Source organism: Anabrus simplex, chromosome 1, assembly GCF_040414725.1.
Source record: "Anabrus simplex isolate iqAnaSimp1 chromosome 1, ASM4041472v1, whole genome shotgun sequence".
Lineage (NCBI taxonomy): Eukaryota > Metazoa > Arthropoda > Insecta > Orthoptera > Tettigoniidae > Anabrus > Anabrus simplex.
This window is the reverse complement of record NC_090265.1, coordinates 963,929,899-963,952,084: the sequence shown is the minus strand read 5'-3', so window position 1 is coordinate 963,952,084 and position 22,186 is coordinate 963,929,899. Positions and strand designations below refer to the sequence as shown.

Here is a 22,186-nt window from a genome sequence, read left to right as displayed (position 1 = left end):
TTATTCTTACTTCATAATTTTAATGAGTTGAATGTATTTCAGGGAGTTGTGTCGGTGACAGTTTCTGCTATTTTCTCTTCACGTTATGGCCAAAAAAACGTAACTAATGTTATCTCCAAGTGTTCAGGGAGACTTATAAAATTAAATTTCCGTTCATTTTACAGTCTAATGAAGGAAACTATTATGCGGATCACCGCGGGAGATAAATTTTATTTCGAGTAATTGAAATTTAGAGATATAGAGAATGCCGTTTTTGAGCATGTATAACACATAATTGAATCATGTGTATCTACGGGCTTTTACTGGATACATTATGTTTAACGGTACCTACTTAAAAATATACAATGAAACTCTATTTTATGGCATCACTTCAATTGTAATATTTATTATATTAACGTTTTAGAAGACAGGATACAGTACATGCAGTAGTGAAACAAGAAGCATAGCTCCGTTAACACGTTTGGAAAAAATCAGTTAGTCTCTTCTGTTTGTTGTTACCTTTCCTCCCTTCACGTTGAAACTTCTCGTCAGTACCACGCAGCCGAGTTTCGTAAATGGAGCTAGTCATCCGTGACTTCTGGGCTTGCTTTCGAACGTGACCGATAATTGACACCCGAGAAATGGCGAGGCTTTGCCGATTTGCCGATCACTAGAAGTTCGAATTTTTTGGTTCCCGTCATATTAGTTTCCAGCTTGACTGTAACCTTTCCTTTACTTGTTAACTGTTGCTCACAAACCACAAATGCCGTATTGCACAGTTAATGTTACACAAAATTCGAGTTACTGAGTACTTTTTGCTTCGAGAAATCGAGAAATTCGTATAACCGAATTTCGAGAATAGAGAAATAAATACACGCAAGGAAAAGGACAAACGGCCGAAAATTCTAAGTTAGTTCGAGATACTGAAAATTCGAGTAACGGAGGTTCGAGATATCGAGGTTCGATTGTATTATTAATCGTATGTATGTGTCATACATTAGAGTTATTACGTACATTTTCTTGTAACCATTTTAATGTTTTTTAGTTCGAGTGTTTAAAATTAATGATCAATCCACATTGTAACTATAGGTGTGTATGCCTTCTATCCTGTCCTTTTTTCACTAAGACCGTGGCGCAATATATGTGATGAAATCCAAGAGAAAAAATATTCCTATTTTTGAGATCTTAAAGTTGGCAGCTATGTTCGTCATATGGTCTAGATACGGCATTGTTTCGTAGGACACTGGAATTCTGCACACTAGCTAGCATTAGAACTGTAGAACTCAAGTCTGTACCACCAATCACCATAATATTGAGAGAATGATGCCCATGTCTATCAACATAACCCTCTTCATACTCAGTAGGAGCATCACTATTAATGAGCGTACCGTCAACACATCCACACACAGAAGAAAAGCTACCCTTCATTAGAAATTCCATCATTATAGTATGTGGATTATCAGGCCAGCGTACTGTGTTAGTAAATATTGCACTACTGTCGGATTTTTTATTATGGACACTCGAGTTTAGGCTCTAATTGCAAACGAACCAATAGGCCTATGGAAGTTTGAGTTATACCAATATTTTCCTTGTTTAATTCTACATTAGCGTATATAAGACGCATTGTTTTTGACGTTCATTAAATATTTTTTATTTGTGGTTGTAATAAATATTGCCCGGATTTGTGGCTTCTTCTCTGCGAAGCGCTCACTTAGGAATATACACAAGGAAAATGACTTGTCTGATTCTAATGAAATTTGTATATGTTATAACCACATGTATTTGTAGTGTAATACTCAAGTTACAATTCTTTTCAGCCACCCCAAAAAAAGTTCTTATTTTTCTAAAGCAACTCTTTCTCAGCCCAGGATAAACGTACAGCAGCAAACTTGGGCTTATTTTGAAGCACTTGGTCATGGTTATCAGAAACTACTACAACTGTAACCGTACAGAGTGGTACCAAATTTATGAAGAGTAATATTGAAGGGAGGTTTTGTCCACGCCGGACTGTGCGATTAACAGCAGGCCAGGTGGTGAAATTGGACTCAGTGTTGCCGCGTTCGGTAGTAATCATGTGCGCAACGAACACAGTACACTCGCCCCGGGCAGTTGTGAAACGGAATGCCCGTGACCTTGGTTTGTCCGGAAGCTATTTTCAGTTTTCTTGTGTTCTGCATATTGACCACGTCACTTCAAGATGCCTCCGAGACCGCCGTTATCAGAGGGTGAACTTGCAATGACTTTTTTTTTTTCTTTCTTTTTTTTTTTTTTTTTATTTGCTTTACGTCGCACCGACATAGATAGGTCTTATGGCGATGATGGGAGAGGAAAGACCGAGGAATGGGAAGAAAGTGGCCGTGGCCTTAATTAAGGTACAGTCCCAGCATTTGCCTGGTGTGAAAATGGGAAACTATGGAAAACCATCTTTAGGGCTGCCCTCAGTGGGGTTCGAACCCACTATCTCCCGGATGCGAGCTCACAGCTGGGCGTTCGTAACCGCATGGCCAACTCGCCCGGTTTGCAATGATTTTGAATGCTATTTTTTCTTTCAATATGAGGGGGAAAAAGTAGGGGACAAGAGGTTCCCTGTGTACCAGAAGGCAGCAGATTGTCTTGATTATCGCTGTCGTCAGTGAAGAGAGTAGGAGCCGCTTCATAGGAGAATGATGGAAATACGTCATCCAGGTCATAATTTTACACATCGGAAGTGAAGAACGATTTCTTGACGGTGCAGAACTTTGTTTTAATGGCAAGAAAAGTAGTGGTGATTACCAGAATGAGATGAACTCGACTCATAATGAAGAATGGTTCATGAAAGTCCTGAGTTTATTGCCTCAATGTTCGGCCGTGGTTATAGATCAAGCTCCATATCATACGAGGATCGATCCTTCATCTAAAAACCCGAACATGTCATGGCTGAAATGTGAAATTATACATTGGATAACGTCATAGAATATTTCACTGCCACCTGGAGTTGACGATTATAACAAATTAACTAAATCAGAGCTGATTGTCCTTGCCAGGCCTTAGTTTCAAACGCCGGTAAAGAAGCTGGAACAACTGACTAAACGACTTCGACCAGATGTACAGATTATTTGGTTACCAGTGGCCCATTGCGAGCTTAATCCAATCGAGTTCATTTGTGCTTACGTAAAAGGGAAAATAGCGAAAACAAATATGGCTAACACATTAGAAAATGGTAGAGGTATGGAAGCAATTAACGCGTTATGCCGAGAAGGCTTACGTACCGTAACCTCTGAACTCTGGAAACAATGTATTAAACACGCAAAGAAAATTGAAGACCACTACTGGGAAAAAGATGGACTGTCTGCAAATGTCCCTTATTTCGAGCCAGTCACAATCAGCATGAATGACAGCAGCACCGATTCTTCGGAGCACAGTGATTTTTCAGACGAAGAAAATTGATAGAATTAAATGCCGTAAATATATGTAAATAATAATAATACAAATAACTCTTGTAAAAATTGTACAGTGTGATGTTTCTAAATTAGGAAGTTAACCATTTTTAAACCTGCCGTTGAAGGTCCAAAGTCCTTATGAGAAAAGGTGATGGGAAGTGGAATTTATAAGAGGAAATAAAATTAAAGGTTGAAAGTAAACGAAGAGCTGTGTTCGTTGCGCGCGTGATTTCTACTGAACATGGCAACACTGCGCCCAATTTCACTACCCGGCCTGTTGTTAATCGCGTGGTCCGGCGCACACAAAACCTCCTTTCAATATTACTCTTCATAAATTCGATACCACTCTGTACGGTTACGGTTGTTGTAGTTTCTGATAACCATGACTGAATGCTTCAAAATAAGCCCAAGTTTGCTGCTGTACGTTTATCCTGGGCTGAGAAAGAGTTGCTTTTGAAAAATGATAAGAACTTTTTTCGGGGTGGTTAAAAAAAATTGTAACTTGAGTATTACACTACAAATACATGTGGTTATAACATATACACATTTCATTAGAATCAGACTAGTCGTTTTCCTTGTATATATTCCTAAGTGAGCGCTTCGTAGAGAAGAAGCCAAAAACCGGCCAATATTTATTACAACCACAAATAAAAAATATTTAATGAACGTCAAAAACAATGCTTCTTATATACGCTAATGTAGAATTAAACAAGGAAAATATTGGTATAACTCGAATTTCCATAGGCCTATTGGTTCGTTTGTAATTAAAGCCTAAACTCGAGTGTCCATAATAAAAAATCCGACTAATATAGCGTGTACGACTTCAGTAACCGTTCTGCGGATAGTTGATTTTGATGTCTCATGCATTGCTGCTACACCATGCAGCTAGGCACCATTTCCTAACCAATATAAGCATACAAGAATTTGTTCTTTTTTTACAAAAGGGATTGACTTCTTTTTATTGCAGGTTTCAATAATTGACCAATAATTTCAAGAGTATAGTCAGCTTGTATTGGGGTAACACGAAAACATTTGCGATTATGTGTCTTGTAAGTTCTCATGTTGGATCACTATCCTCACTTGATGATAGCAAAAGCTGTCATCGTAACATGTTTATATCACTAAACCAAATTCTACGCTGAGAAACTAGTGTAGATACTTGTTAATTAACCCTGACAGTAACACGTCTATAAATATTGCTTTAGTTACACTACACGTCTCGAAGATGTGCCACTCAAAGCCTATTATGAAAAGTTGCATTAAAGTTACCAGACGGAATGAACAAGGAATATAGGTGGTGGAGGGGATAACTTTCCCTTCCTTATGAGGACTAGATGGCATTCATTCGCACGACACGTCAGAAAATCGTATGGTGTAATTGTCAGGGTTAACAGCTAAAAGGGGAATTGTCTTTTTTGTAAGATTTCTGTAAACTTTTCACTTCATTTCTTTGCACTTTACATTTCTGTACCAATGGTGGAACATAACAGGCTTGAAACGTGAAGAGATTCCTAACTTTTGACTTTGCAAGACAAATGTGAAAAATGGTGGAGGAACAAAATCTGAAGTGAAAAGTGCAAAGTTCATTCATGGAACAGGCACCTGGACCAATTTGAAGTAATTTTAGTCAATATATCTCCATAAAGCATTTATCTCCACAGAGAGTAAAAACTTGAGTTCCTAGAAGAGTGGACGAAACAATTGATCCCAAAGGGGTCAACAATTAGGAAGAATTATATCCCTGAACTTTATTAAGTGACATTTCAAACTAAGGGAAATGGCCGATGACAAATATATTTGAATCTCTTGGGATGAAACAATGAACAAAGATTAACTTTGTATTTAGAATGTCATGAAAGGAAGAAAACAGAAATAAATCATATTGTTATGTGCTCAAGCGACCGTCAGCCTTGTTGTAACCCCTTCGGTATTACCTGAAAGGGGATGGCTTAGCCAGCTTGGGGAACTTCCCAGCCCGCCCGAGGACATGCACGGCTCTTCCTCTATTGTTCATTTCATCTAGTTTCTCCATGAGATTTCTGGAAGATACGACGGAAAAGTTCGATTTCCAGCTGAACCCTGAATGTTCTAGTGGCCTAACATCAAGGTAAAAATACAAGGTCTCTGTGAGCGAGCTGTTGTGGTGTCAGAGAGACCAGTGGGTAGATGGACTGGAGGCGATGGAACGGAAAACATGTACTACCTGAAAGTACTGTGTGCCTGTGTATTTCTATGGACTGAGGATCGCCATGAGTCGGCGAGGAATCCCGCTATTGTGAGTGTGAGGATAAATGGACCTGTGTTAATGTTCGCTGTTGTGAGTATCGTCCTGCTGTTGAATACTGTTGAGCTGTTTAGTTGTTCGCTGCATGTGACTGTTTGAATTACTGGACTGTCTGTGGAGTCGAACCAACAAATAGTCATCATGTGTCGAGTAGCCCATAGCCCTGTGTTCAGATCCAGCGGTCTACACACAGCTGCTGTATGAGGTGAGTGGACTTGGGGAAAGTGAAAGTAAGGCTTAAGCATCCCCAGGTAGAGCGACGGACTGGACCACGTGCAGCGTGATAAGGAAGAGCAGTTTGTAAATAGACAGGAATTAGTAAGTGTGGCCCTTCATAGCTGATTAGTAGAGCCCGGATTTCCATGCAAATGCATTTTTAAATAATCTAGTTACACCTCTCAATTTTGCAAATATTCTTTTTATGACTTAACGATTCCAAATAACTGTTGTTTTTCCTTGCATGTTTTGGCCTTTTTAGGAGAAAATGCATGCATAATGCATATTTTGGATATTCTGGATTTAATAGCAAATATTTGGACGTTTATATTGCATAACATGACTTTTCTTCTGACTTTGGCGCATATATAATAAGTTGTATTACAGTGTCTTTTATGAATGTTGGTTTGCAGAATTTGGACCGTTTTACTACGTTATATGTCTATTATTGAGAGATGGATAGAATTAGGATATATTCATGGCATCCTACCTGACAATCAAAGTTAGATAAAATTAGCTTCATGGTCCGTATCGCACTTCAAATCCTTACTTTGTCAATTTATGTATTTTTCATCTAAACAGTGTTATGTGACTGAAGATGTTGATAATATACAAAACATGTACCACTTTTAACCATTAAATTGCCTTAGGCAATCATTGTATCGACTAGGTGGAAAATAAATAAATACTTAGTTGTGAATCAATCACAGTTAGTACATACCATACAAATGTTATAGCCTAATGCAATTAGCCAAGCACTTTCTTATCTGTTGCTTGAGTAAATGTTGATGTAAGCCTTAAGGCCTGGTGCTAACCATTGTAATTCTTAGAAATAAGGTATCCTGCTATAAATTGCTATAAATTGAACCGTAAGTTGTGCATTACTAAATGGCGGCTCATGTTTTTCGTCTTTGTTAGAGTACCAAAATAAAACTTGTATCACATTTCTGTGATGCTGCGTTACTGAGATAGTGGCCTACAAACCTTGATTTGTACTGAACTCTCTTCCGTTGTTATCCTGGAATTCCCTACCCGGAACTCTCACTTGTCACACGTATCAGGCCAAGATGATTGAAAGTAGTTAGTGGGACGTAAAGCAAAGAACATTATTATTAAGATGATTGAAAGAAAGAAGGCAGTTGGGAAGCAGCACACATGCATACTGCAGATTGCAGTTTTGTGTTGGACTCTGTTGTGGTGTTGTCATGCTGCCTGTTAAAAGTGCAAGAAGAGACCTTGTGTCTAAATGGATTGCATAACATGACTTTTCTTCTGACTTTGGCGCATATATAATGTTAAGTTGCATGATAGTGTCTTTTATGAACGTTGGTTTGCAGAATTTGGGACCGTTTTACCGCATTTTGCAATAAGGCTGTAAGTACCCATGCTTTCTTTTACTTATCTTTAATCGTTTACTTTCTTTTAAATATTTATACTAGGCAGTGACCCACTTTATTTAAATTTTACTATTTCTGGAAAATGCACACATAAAAAGAACGGCACATGTTTTGTTTTGCAGATTAAATGTTCATAAAAGTTTCAAGTTTATCAACATATAAGTTCCGTTGCACACACTGCAAAAATGAAACAACAAAAGGAAACCAAAACGGAATGTGTCCAAACATTTATTACCACAACACAACCTATGCCAGGCCAAAAGCAATTTTTTATGGATTTATGTGATGCTCTAGTGGGGACAAATATACTTCTTGAAAAACTGGCAAACCCCGTATTGAAATAGTTTTTAGAGAAGTATACGATACATGATATCCCAGATCCAACCACCTTAAGAAAAAAATATCTTCCAGTTTCATATGCACAAGTACAGAAAAGCAGATTTTTATTAATTTATTTACGCTACTTTTTAAATGTTCTTCAATAATATTATTTGGAAATATAGAATTAATTTTTGAAAAGAGGTAACCTCAAAATTACTTTGTTTAACTTACATGAAGAATATTTTATGATTTCGCCAAGTAGGTTTTAGGTGAAATTCAAAACGACTTGGTAGATTCAAACATATGGGCTTCTGTGGACGAAACTACAAACTCGGCAGGTCGATATGTTGCCAGTTTAATATTTGGGAAGTTAAGTGAGAATGGACCTGGTAAAGCTCATCTTGTGTCCTGCAAAGTTTTACGAAGAACAAACCATTGCGAACTTCTCTGATGAAAGAATGCGTGAGTAGTCACATTAAGTTTAGTAAATGATCATACAAATGATTTACATCGTGTTTTAAAATTTAAATGAATTCTAATACTTTTACTGATATTTCAGGAATTTTATGGCCAAATAATTTAGATAAGAATAGGGTTCTCCTACTGTTGAGTGATGCTGCACCATATATGGTGAAGGCTGGAAAAGCCTTTAAAATATTTTACACCAATTTGAAGCACGTTACATGTTTAGCCCATGTGCTGCATCGTGTGGCGGAAACAATATGTATGAACTATGAGAACATGAATACACTGATTTCTTCCACAAAGAAGATAAATAAATGCATAAAATATAAATAGTGTTGAATATTGATTAAACTGTATTCTGAAAAGTGATAATTTAATATTCTAAACCATAAATTGACACAATATTTTCATATTAAAGATATTCCTGAAAGCTCCTGCTCGTATTGCTGCATACAGAGAGAGCTTGCCAGATTTGCCTTTGTCACCACAGCCTATTCCAACAGGATGGGGTACATGGCTAAATGCTGCAATATTTTACTGCAATAATTTCGAAGCATTTAAGTCGGTAAGAAATCATTAATCTGGCTATAGGTTAAGGAGCAAACGTAATGATTTTTTAAAATTTAATGTCACTGATTAGGCATAATATCACTTAATTGAATTATTTTTTCAGTTTTAGGTCATAGACAGTTTTCCAGTAGACGACGCTGCTTACATTAAAGATGCACAAGTGGAATTCAGCAAACAGAATGTGCAGCAAGACTTAATGTATAAAATCAAATTTTGGCAAATTGCCTGTTACGATAACGAAGTTGGAAGCTCCAGGTCTACCCCTTGTCGAATCTTTAGCTGTTATTGAAGACATTCAAACATGTCTGCAATCATTGCACGGAGAAGTAGCTGCGACAGCTAGAGATAAGCTGAACAGAGTCATCCAGTCAAATCCTGATTTTGAATTCATGGGGCTTATAAAAGATATATTGTATGGTGAAAATGCAAAAGATGTACAATTTGACCTCACTTTGTCACAAATGTCTTCATTTAAGTATGCACGTCTCACTACTTGTGACGTAGAAAGATCATTTTCTGTGTTTAAAAATGTACTGACAGATAAACGGATGAGCTTAATTGAAGACAATTTGGAGAAATGAGTTGTCGTAGAATGGTTCAAAAGGAATCGAAAATGTAACCATGTGAACTGAATTTTGATAGAGCATGTTTTCCACATTATTGTGCATGTTTTGTAATATGATAGTGCATGAATGCATGCATATTTTGAAATTTGATAGTGCATGGAAATCCAGGCTCTACTGATTAGAATTGTGTGTGATCCCATGTGTGATATATCATTGTAATCAGCTTGAATCAGCGGACCAGGTACTGCAGGTTTCGACCTCCATCGGGAACATTCCAGAACATCGGTGTATAGTGAATGCACACTCATATAAATCTTTTTTTCATCTTTTGTTAGTTACTGCATGCCAGTTGAGACCAGAGGCTACACAAAATGGAGGCACAGTTAAGTGCGTTCTTTGATTTGATGATGATGATGAAGAAGATGGAAGAAAATCAAAAGAAGATGGAAAGCAATCTAAAGGAGATGAAAGACGGGCGAAAGAAGGCCAAAAAGTGACGATGGAGAAAATGGAAGAAGGCCAGAAGAAATTAGAAAACATAGAGACAGATCGAGCAGCGTCACCACGAGATAAAGAATATTCTGCTGGCAGAAATAACTAAAGTGAAAGACTAACTTGAAGGTAAGATAGGGATGGTTGACGAGAAAATAGCTACGGTCAATCAAGAATTCAACGCTATTTGCCAGGACCTGAAGCGAGAAGTTGCACTGTTACGCGATAAATGTACGTGACAGGACCTATGTGGTGGGGCCATCGTCTGCAGTACCGAGTTTGACCAAGGTGATGCCACCAACGTTCGATGGGAAGGTACCATGGAATACGTACCTGCAGTTCGAGGTGGCCTGTTTTGCTAACCACTAGAGTGAAAGGAACAAAGCTACAGCCCTTGTCGTGGCTCTTGAGAGGAGAAGCCCTCACTGTAGTACAGGCATTACCAGAAGGTGCTCAGAACAACTACATCGCGCTAGTAGCTCAAATGGACGCCCCTCATGGAGATGACCACCTACAACAGGCGTACCAGACCCAGCTTCGAACCAGAACTCAGAGGATGACGGAGACATTTCAGGAATTCGGGACAGATATCGCCTGTCTCATTTGCCTGGCGTACCCATCAGCACCATAAGAGTTCCTTGAATAGCTAGGTAGGCAGACCTTCATAGATGGATTACGCTACCCAGATACTCAACAGGCCCTTCGCCTAGCCCGCCACAAAACTCTAGGGGAGCCCCTCTCGGCCATACGTTGGAGTTTGACGCCGCAAAGCAGGCATCGAGACTACAAACTAGGGTCTACTGCCTGGAAGTGGACGAAACTCTGCAGTCGCAGGACGATAAGTCCCTGACCGACTTCCTCGAAGTTATGGGGAAGGTTCTATGAAGCCAAGCGGAACCCAGTGAACGAGGCAACAGAACAACGCTCAAGCCATCGGGTACCTCGAAGCCCTCTCACCTGTTGTAATTGTGTGGTACCAAGGGCCATACAAGCTGGAAATGCGAAGACCGTTGAAGACGGGAGCCTCCATCGGTGTTTGGCACTGCCACTAAAATTGCTCACAATCTGAGTAAAAACAAGGACAAATTGTTCCCACTTTTACATCCTGGGGTTTACGAAATTCCCTGTACTTGCGGTAAGGTATACATCGGCCATACATGCTGGTCCATTGGTACCCGTATCAAGGAACATGAACGTAATATTTGTCTCAACCAGCCAGACACATCGGCAATAGCTGGGCATGCTCTATGTTCGGATCATGATGTCATGTTCCAACCCTGGATTATACGGGAAGCTGTGGAAATACGTAGAAATTCTAACAATTTCAACAGGGACACCGGCTATCAATTAAGTAATACCTGATTGCCAGCCATTAAGGATTTATGTATGTAGTTCCCTTTCCTGTCCCTTCAATATTGTTATTTCGTCTCGGTGTTTTCCAAATTCGTACGTTCCTCATCGCCAGGTGTTTCATTCCAGGCTTGGGTCATGTCATACACCTGTCAGTGTCATATGTTATGTACACATGTTATGTGACCCTCTTAGACTGATTCTGATGGTTCTGTGAGCTTCCGCTTCGAGCGCTAGCTGGTGATGAATTAACGTACCATTTCCACTTCTATTATAACGTCTAAATTTCAAAAAGTCATTGTTTAGGAAGCCTTTCTCGTGGACAGTCGAGATTTTCTTCTGATGACGCAGAGCACAGTTCTCTGCGAAACGTAAAGAATTTCACCTTATTTTCTTGACATGGCATAAGCCCAAAAGCCTATACAGTATCATGTCTATAAGTACAGGCCTTGAAAGCATCAATGGCAAAATAATGATATTGCTTTTACGTCCCACTAACTACTTCTAAAGGTTTTCAGAGATGCCGAGGTGCCAGAATTTTGTCTTGCAGGAGTTCTTTTACGTGCCAGTAAATCTGCCAACATGAGGCCGACATATCTGTGCACCTTCAAATACCACCGGACTGAGCCAATATCAAACTTGCCAAGTTGGAGTCAGAAGGCCAGCGCCTCAACTGTCCGAGCCAATCAGCCCGGCAATCTCACATTGGTTTGACAGAACTGAAAATCTTCAAAGTTATATACAGTAGAACCTCTGTTAATTGGAACAAATGAGTGGGGGTGGGGGGAAGATGGTTTTGGGTAATAAATAACATTTCATTTTTAGAGGTTACGGAACATTTCTTTGACGTTTTAAGTAAAAGTAAATGAAGGCAATACATATAAAATGTTACTACTGCACTAAAGAAAGAGGCAAAACAAACCATGTTGGCAATAGAGAAGTAAAGGAGGCAGTCACTGTCGGAGGCCAAGCATTCTGCTACTCATTCCCTTTGTCATAACATAGCAAGCAATGGAACTGCTGAAAGTGCTGAAAGAGCCAAAACACACGAAGTTAGCAATAGAGAAGGGAAGGAGGCATTCAAGGTCAGAGCCCACACTTTCCGTTACTCGTCCTTCTTTGTCATAATGCAACAAGACAGTTCCTTTTAACCAAATATATTTTTTCACAGTCATTTTTGTTAAACGGTATTTTGGTTAAAAGTGTTTCAGATAACAAAAGATCTACTGTATTAACTAAGTCAACACTGAAAAGAAAATGGCTTCCACTTTCACCAACAAATTAAATTAATATAAAACCATTTGCTTGTCTTGTCCAATGAAATTATGGTTTGTGGTCATGGTGTGGATTAGTGCAGCTACGTCCTAGTTCGTGAATCATGGGCAACGGCTAATTGCCTAGTAAGTGGTACTGAGAGTCTGCTATGGAATGGGAGTGGTCATCTCTGACATATTCTGAGTCAAGGCCCACCTTGTGCTCAGGTGGCTAGGACTATAAAATCCACTGTTGGTCCCTAAGCCATTAGAGGAGAGATCCTCACTGGGATTATGTGTAAATAAGGATAGCATCCTGCTTCACAGAATTTAAATCAATCATGCTTAGAATTTTTTTATTTTACAATTGGCTTTACGTCGCAAAGACACAGATAGATCTCATGGCAACGATGGGATAGGAAAGGGGTAGGAGTGGGAAGCAAGTGGCCATGGCCTTAATTGCCTGGTGTGAAAATGTGGGAAACAACAGAAAACCATCTTCAGGACTGCCGACAGTTGGGTTAGAACCCTCTTATCTCCCGAATATTTGATAGTGGCCGCACTTAAGCGACTGCAGCTATCATACTCGGTAGAATGTTTTTAAGCAGGCTTCGGACATACGGGAGTAATGGAGTCCCACTCCCTTTTGACAGGTGAGGGACTCCTTGGGAATAACATTGCGAACAAAGTGGAATCTGATAGGGAGCTATCAATATTAATGAGGCTTATGGAAGAAAGAAAGTAGAACTCGCTGAGTCAGCAAACAAGGATGCATCAGGATGTGTTAGGAGTTAATGATATTTGGGTAAGGTGAGATTAAGAGGAAGAGATAGGAGATTATAAAATGTACTTAGTGGGTGTTAAAAGGGGAAGGGCAGAATGTGGAGTAGGAATGCTCATCAGGAATACTGTAGCACTCACCATAGTTCCTGTCAGGTACATAAATAAGCAAATGATGTGGGTAAATTTGGCTGTTGGAGAAATTAGGACGAGAATTGTCTTAGTGTAATCACCATGTGAGGGTGCAGATGATGATGATGATGATGTTGACAAGCTTTTATGAAGCACTGAGTGATATCATGTCAGTCAACAGCAAGGATAGGATAGTGCTAATGGACGATTTCAATGCATTATTTAGAATAGAATTGAAGGATACAAAAAGGTGACTGGTAAATGTGTGCAAGATAGGGAAGCTAATAGAAGTGGAAAGGTTTTGCTGGACTTCTGTGCTAGTATGGCATTAGCAATTACAAATACATTCTTCAAGTTTAAGGCTATTCACCGCTACACATGGAAGGGTAGGGACACCAGATCCATAATAGACTATATCAAAACAAACTTTGAATTCAGGAATTCTGTTACGAATGTGTGGGTTTTCTGGGGATTTTTCAATTATAAAGACCGCTATCTGATCTGTAGTGAACTAAGTATCTCTAGGCCTAGGATAGAGAAAGTGAAATCTGTCCGCAGATGAATAAGAGTCGAAAATTTCCAGGATGAGGAAATTTAGAAGTACATGTATATGATTTGTGAGAAGTTCCCAACAATGGGCAGTAAGCAGGTTCAGGGTATAGAAAGAGAATGGGTGACATACCGAGTTGTTGTAACAGTAACAGCAAGCGAACACCCAGGAACATCTGTGTAAAGGTGGGAAAAAGCAGTAAACGTTAAAAGAAATGGTTCCAAACAAGGACTGATGCAGACAGGGAATTGTATGTAGATAAAAGAGAGCGTAACAAATAGCATACCTGTCAACTTTCCAAATGACTTATCAGTAAAATCCCCGTACTTCAAAATATGTGGGAACCCAGTGCGCTAAAATGTGGTAAAACATGACAAAATTCTTGTATTTTCTTCACTTCAGATACAAGTTTAACAGCATTAATATAAAATACTACATGCAACCGATGACATTATAATGGATAAAATATTTCACCTCAGTTAAACTAACGCAAATATCACTAAAATGCATGAATGAAATCTACTTGCACAATGTAATTTATTTATGCACACGACTAATTAAAATTTTGAAGTAAAGAGTATGTTGCTGCACAGTTATATGTACTGTACACCAGTTATTTACATTATTTACGCCATCACACGCACATCTTCTTCTGATATAACAGCTAAAGTTGCAGCTTGCTCTGCTTTCTTCAGAAAGTCAATAGAATATGTATTTGTATAACATGCTTCAGAACTTCTGGTCTTCAAAATGAAAGTGGCTTCCAGACTTCCATTGGACATCGATGACCTGAATTATGTCTAGTTCTTCGTAACACATTCATGCCACTATCCAAGTTATTGCCCATAATCAAAGTTTATTATAATTTTCATGTTCTGTATTGATGACAATATACTTATTGTAGATAAATGAGGTAATTCACCTAATCAATACAATATAAAATTAGTACCCTACTTCAATATATTTAAATCATGGTACTAGTTTCAGCTATTGATATTAGGCCATCATCAGCCATTAGCTCTTAACCTTTCAAGTGGTACTGACGGAATAAATAGTCATAGCCGCGTGGCTTCCCAAGTGGCCATGGTGGAATATTTCGTCATCATATTGTAAATGTCTTTCAGCGATGGGTATGACGACTTATTCTGTCGTATGATCCAAGATCACTTTCCTTTATGCGTGTTTGGTAGTTTCAAGCTTTGTCTACAGCAGCAGCACTCTCCTAAAACCATGTGACCAGGCGAAATACGAATTTAGGTCCTCACCAAGTACAAATACACTGATATTGTTCCTCATTGAGAAACTAAAGATCACATGTTTCAAGAAAATATTCACTGAAAAGCAGTTACAAGACATGAAGCATGCTACAACACAATTGTACACAAGAACAACTGAAGCAGTTACAAGATGTGAAGCATGACACAATGCAGTATGTACACCGGAATAACCTTACAGGTATTTAAACATGAACATTTCTTTCAGGGTAGGTAGTTTTTAAAGTGAAAATTGGAGGCGTCCATGTCAATGCTTCCTTTTATTCTGTGATACCCTGATTATTAATTCCCCTTTCCAAAGATTGGCAGGTCTGCATCAGCCTCAGATGATAGATTTACTGGCATGTAGAAGAACTCCAGCACCTTGGTGTCTGGGATATAAAACCAATAACATAATTATTATTATTTCCTGATCATTAGTAGTGGACCCTTAACTGCTCAACGGTACACTGACATCATGATAGTGCCATATGTGCACGAGGCAACTTGGAGAAAATGCAGTATTCATGCATTTGGAGATTCCTGCAAGAGGGCCACATGCAACGAATGGAGTGGCCATCCTGAATTCTGGAGATAAATCCAATTAAACAAGTGTGGGACTAAATGGAGCATTGCTTCAGAGTGAGAAATCTGCCACTCCAAGCACTTATAAGACCTTGAAGACTAATTGGAAGAGAGGGGACATCTGCTTCAACTGTCCGGCTCCGTGACTAAATGGTTAGCGTGCTGGCCTTTGGCCACAGGAGCCCGGGGCTCGATTCCCAGCAGGGTCGGGAATTTTAACCATAATTGGTTAATTTTACTGATACGGGGGGCCAGGTGTATGTGTCGTCTTCATCATCATTTCATCCTCATCATGATGCGCAGGTTGCCTACGGACGTCAATTGAAAGACCTGCATCTGGCGAGCCGAACTTGTCCTCGGACACTCCCGGCACTAAAGGCCATACGCCATTTCATTTTTCATCTGCTTCAACTGAACATGCAGCACCTTGTCTGAAGGAGAGAAGGTGTTGTGAAGCTTTTATTCATGCCAGAGGAGGCTATGATCCTTATTAACCCTTCGATGCTGACCTCCATACTGTACATCACATACATCTCCTTTTCAGCACGTGCTGCTGACCTATATTTGTGGTATAGATCCATGTAGGCCTAACTTAATTTTATTATAGCTTGTAAAGTTTTTAAAGCTGTCAAGATGGAAATGGTGTATCTTTGAAGCTGTAGATCTCTGCCTTCCTTCTATCTATGACCACCTTTCCACTGTTATGCATGTTGATGTGATTTGATGAGATTTCCTGTCATTCTTTCAACGCCTTGAAACCTCTTACGATTAGTAATTACTTGGCTTGCTGTCACTTCGAGGTATGATATTGTGTGGCGCAGAAACATGGCACAGCGTAGTTTGAATAAATCAGATTATAACAACACTACAGCAGACTGAACTGAGTGAAGTGAGAGCAGGTGCATAACTTAAGGAATGGGAATGAATAGTGCCCAAGACCAGGTAAAGGACGATGAAACATACCAAAGTACATGCTCTCTTCATCATGAACTAATCATTCCATTAACCTGGGATTTGTGCTAAATGAATCTTTGAACTATTGTGTCAGTTCTTCCGCTCAAAGTTTCTGAGGCATTGATTAACCCTAGATTTCACAATTTTGAAAATGAGACAAAGTTTCTCACAGTGCATTGGCACTGCCAGTGGCTCCAAGTAGCCTACGCAGCGGTGTCCACGGTATGCACTAGCCATGTGTCTCGGTAGGTGTGCTTTTTACCAACTGATGAGCCGAATTTAGCACACTGGGGCAAAATGCTGGCAACCAGGAATGAGTTAGCTGGAAAATTTATAATGTCCAATAACGGACCAACTACATTCGTAATATGTCACTTTCATTCCATATAAAATATACAAGTTCTCTTCTCTATTAGTAGACTGTACGATAAAAAAGTCATTGATGTAAACTACATTTTTTTAAAGTCTCTACTGTAAATACTTGAAAATAATCTGAACTAAACTGTTGTAACAGTGAATTTTTAAAGAGATTGCTGAATTTTCTTAGTGCTCACACATGAATCACCTCTGTTTGCTATGTAAAGCGGCATTGAAATGTTCCGCCTCACTGTGGGGTTAAGCAGCTTCATTATCGTGTAGCCATTTTGGTGTGTGACCAGGAACCACTTTATTATGACGTGCAATGTTGTCATCTACTGTATGTAGAATTCAAACAAGGCTTTTTCATTTTAATTCTTAATTGCTGCTGAAATGAATTTGTTTTCATTGTGTTTCTGTTTTTATTTTAATATGCATGTGTATTTTGGAGGTATGAACGTATAAAATAGTAATACTTTTTTTAAAAAGACGTATTTCCAGTCTTTATTTTTAAACTCCCTGCAAAAAAAAAAATTCTACATTGAGTTGGTGAAACTCCAGTGGCTGTATCAAGCATGTATAGCATTTTAAAATGCAAGGTTGATGTTTGAAGGAATACTTCACTTCTAGTAAAGAGACATTGTGCATTTTTATCAACTAACATTGCTTTTTACGATATTTTTACATTACGGTAGCTAGAAAAGATCATGGTTAGTGAAACTTCAGATCATTAGAATTTCTTGGTATTCTTACGTATCAAGTCTGCTCATAAGTGATCGTATTTTTGAAATTTTCTTATTTTTTATGTTTTGAGATTTTGTCTGATTTCTTTTTCATTCATTAAGTCAGCAAGCATAAACGTATACTTAAGAAACCTAATTTTCTTTTCTCCAGGTCCATCAGCTCATGCTCAGAGATCGTCATAGAACAGAAACCTACAAGCAGGCAATATTTTCTCTTCAAGAATGCATTAAAGATAAAGTAGTAATGGATGTTGGAACCGGGACAGGTATTGATGTATATTATTTATTATTTCTTTCTTCTATTACTTTACACATCTATTTAGGATGCAGGTTCAACTTTAAGAATAATATTGATTTTTGAGCCACTATATTGGATTCATAATTTCAGTGATCTGATAAATATGTTATTAATAATTAGCTTGATTAAATTCAGATTTTTTCACACACCATCCTAATTTATTGTTTACTCTCCTATATAGTATATTTTGCACAAATAAGGTAATATATTACTTTTCAAAGGCAGTTATCTTTTCCATTTGTTCATATAATTTTAATTCCATTATACTAAAATTTAAGCAGACTGACCCTTGCGATATCATTGACTTAATCTAACATCTGAAAATGGAAAACAGATCCTCAGGTTCAGTGGAAAATTCTCAAACACTGATAGAATGCAAATTATGTCTTGAGTTTTACCGCAAGAAGTATACACATTCACAGTAGTTGTTCTCACAATGAAAGCTCAAATGAGACACATAATTCATATAGTGAAACAAACTATCACAGAATCCAATGTAACAACTAAAAACCTGAACAGTGTACCTCCATCATTGAAGAAACATGAGCTATGCGGGGGGTTTTCAAGAGTATATATTGCCAACTAGTTCGATCTTGCGCTGAAGCTCATAGGAACTACATCAGTCAACTCCATCAAATGTCATCTTGATGAATCCCAGCAATACTGATTCTGTAGCTCCATTCCTACACTGTCCATGACAAAAAATATTTTAGATATCTCACATGTTAAAACGGAATGTAAGGCAGCGGTTTTCAACCTCTTCTCCCCTGAACTACAATATTCTTTCCACTGCACCTTTGTGGGATAGCTAGTGAAAACTATCAATATTTTGACATTTAATCTAAAAATCTGTGAAAAAATACACTAACCAACGAACAAGCCTTATTGCAGCTCTGATGGCATCACACAAATTTGTGAATAGTTTCGTCCGTATGACCCACGCATTGAAAACGCCTACACCTACATCTGTGTTTCAAAGAAATGTCCGCATCCATACACACAAAGTGCAGTATGAAAAACCATTTCTAAGTTACAAAAAACAGAACATTTAATGTACTTCGCTTCCTAATGTTTTTGAAAATTAAAAACTAAAAAAAAGAAAATTATAAAAAACAAAATATAATGAATAAAGTATATCGTATTTACTCGTGTATTAGACCCCTTTGCATATTACCCCCTCCCTCACTGGCTTTACGATATGAAGAAAATGAAAAAATAAATCTTGCATAAAAGATCCCCCCACCCCCCAACGTAATTCATCAGAGAAGAATAACGTTTCCACTTCGTAGCGGGTACAAGCCTTATTGCAGCTCTGATATCATCACACATATTTGTGAATAGTTTCGTCCGTACGACCCACACAATGAAAACGCGCGTCTAAGTAATCTACATCTGTGTTTCGGAGATAAAAAATTTTCGCCTCCAAAGCGTAGACCTTCTGCACCTGTGATGACGTCGCTCAAATAGGTGAATAGTTTTGTGTCTGACCCGCTCATTGCAAGCATGCATCAGTCATGCTTTATGTCTGTGATTTGTAGTTAAGAATGTCAACCAGCGTAATGGTTAGCACAATTGGCTGCCATTCTCTGGAGTCTGAATTCGATTCCCGGTACGGCACTGCCAGAGATATACGAATGGCAGGAAGGTTGATATGTGGTAAAAATGGTACATGTAACTCCTTCCACTGAGGGTGTGTCTAAAAATAGCTGCACCACCTCGGGATGAGGAAACAAGTTTACTTTAGTTGAGAAATATTCACGGTTCTTGCTATTAATATATATAGGTATTTTTTGGAGAGAAGTGAGTTTAAAACGTGATAAAAACAATCCATTCATAACAATTGTTTTACCCTCGAATGAACCTAAGAAATAATAATAATAATAATATTACGTTCCCACTTACTTTTAATGATTTTTGGAGACTCCAAACAGAACGTACTATACGTTTAAAAAACAACGAACGTACAAAATTAAACATTGTGATAATAAAACGTATTGCCGCCACACCTGTAGATATCCATAAATGCGGCAAACTTTCTGTTATTTATTTTTTCCGTCATGGAACTTTTGGCACTATCCGGGCACTTGATAGCATACCTAACCTAAACAATGCGTTTTATCTCATTTACAGCTGTTTAGGTAAGTCCTGATGTGACAGATGTAGAGAATAAGCATGAAATATACTTAAAAAATAAGGGTCTGGCTTTCAACAGTCGCAGTTATCAAAAGAATGCTTCCAGTCACTATGTATTATATTTGAAAGTACAACTTCTAACATACGCTAGTTATCAGCTGTTGGTTTGGCACGCTTTCTACAGCATGGCTTTATTCGGAAAGAGTGGCTTCTGCTATGCATACACCAACTGGGAATATCAGAGACCATGTCCAGAAACCATTTGGGAATAGATTCACACTGTTTGAACTCTATAGTTGGAAATAAAACGATTTTTAAAAGGTTCAAAAAGACGGGACCTCGAATGTTCTCGACTGCAATGCGTGACTGACGAGAGGCAGTGAATTGGTATTACAATGTGCCAGTAGCAAAGTTGGCAGCACAAAACAATAATTCAAATTAAAGCAGTGATCAAGTTTACTGTGGTAGGCCTACTGCTCAACTGACAGGGAGCAAATGGCTGGCCATTAACTTATTTTGTATCAAGATTGCATAATATGGTAATACGATACCCTTATCTCTTTTCTCTGCAGGGTCGAGTATGAAGTGAGATGAATCTTTGTAGCGAGTTTTTACGACCGTATGCCCTTCCTGACGTCAACCTCATCAGAGGAATTCATGAGATGAAACAAATAACGTGATATGAGTAACTAAAACTGACTTTATTTACTTTATATGTAGGCCTAAAAGTCGTGTTATTGTATTTTTACATTTAAATTTACTGCCTTCCAATGAAAATAGCCAGTAGAACTCAAATACATTCAAGATTTGTTAAAGAATAATGTAGAATATTTACATGTACAATTTATAGCTTTTCGTAGCCTGTAAGTCGTTCATTGCACAAAATTTGAGGTTATCGCTTATTGGACCCTCCTTTACATTTTTTGGCTGTAAAAGTGGGGGGGGGGGGGGAAAGGGGGTCTAATACACGAGTAAATACGGTATTTGACCTCAGAAACTTTATTATTGTCAAACATAATTTTGTTTCTTGTTACATGACTTGTCAAATCTGGGCACTAATTGAAATAAGCCACTCTAATTTCCTTCTCTACGCACAGTCTTGATCTGTACTTGGTTTTTATGACAACCACTGCTGAAAACCCACACTCGCAAAGGTGGGAAGTTGCAAATTGTATTAATATCTTCAGTGCTCTCTTGCTCATGCTTGCGAACTCTTGTCTTACAGAATATCAAAATGTTGGCAACACCATGCATGGAATTCACTTTTAGTGAAGAATCTGATAAAAGTTCTATCAGTTCTTCCTCTTCTACAGTCCTGAAGTCTGAAGGAGAATCTGTAGAGATGGGATTTTGAACCCATTGATACTTGTCAGTTTTCAGAAAAGCATTATTTTTTATTTTTTTAATTACAAATTGTTGTACATCGCATCAATACAGATAGGTCGTATGGTAACTATGAGATAGGAAAGGGCTAGGAATGGGAAGGAAGTGACCATGGCCTTAATTAAGGAACAGCCTCAACATTTGCTTGGAGTGCAAGTGGGAAACCACGGAAAAACCATAGTCAGGGCTGCCGACAGTGGTGTTCGAATCCACTATCTCCCTAATCCAAGCTGATAGCTGCGTGACCCGAACAGCACAACCACTTCCTGGGTAATAGTATGTTTGAAAATGAATACTGAATTGAGATAAGTGTCCTTCAATTATGGAAACAATACCTGCAGTAAAGCCTTTTTATTTTATCTGTTATGAAATGCTGTAAACATGGAAAGTACTCCATATCCCCTCCTTCATTTTGAAGGCCAAAACTGTCAATAAGCTGAATCAAATGGATTGCACTTCCTTGCTAAGACTTTTTCACCGTGTTCAGTTTTGCAGAAAGATCACTGTGTCCAGAAAGCACTTAGCACTGATGTGGTTTTCTTCTAGATAACAATAGATTTCTTGCCTAATTTAAAAAACACACAATTATAACCTCAGGAAAGCCATGGAGTGCTGCTATAAAATAAGGGAGACCTATGTTCAGCCCCCATATCTTGGCACATTTTACTGCAAAATGTAGCTTTAAGAGGTCGAGTTTCAATTAACT

General features: G+C 38.4%; 1 protein-coding gene across 3 annotated transcripts in view; it reads left to right on the top strand.

The window, feature by feature from the left end:
- Positions 1-22,186, top strand: part of Art8 (Arginine methyltransferase 8) — a 142,783-nt gene that overhangs the window by 41,829 nt on the left and 78,768 nt on the right. For 2 of the 3 annotated variants that reach the window (XM_067136776.2, XM_067136775.2), the window contains one exon: positions 17,818-17,932. In XM_067136776.2, the coding sequence (XP_066992877.1) occupies positions 17,818-17,932 (115 nt within the window). Of the gene's footprint in view, positions 1-17,817; positions 17,933-20,669; positions 20,783-22,186 lie in introns of those variants that run through there. The other variant, XM_067136777.2, reaches the window with a different exon arrangement.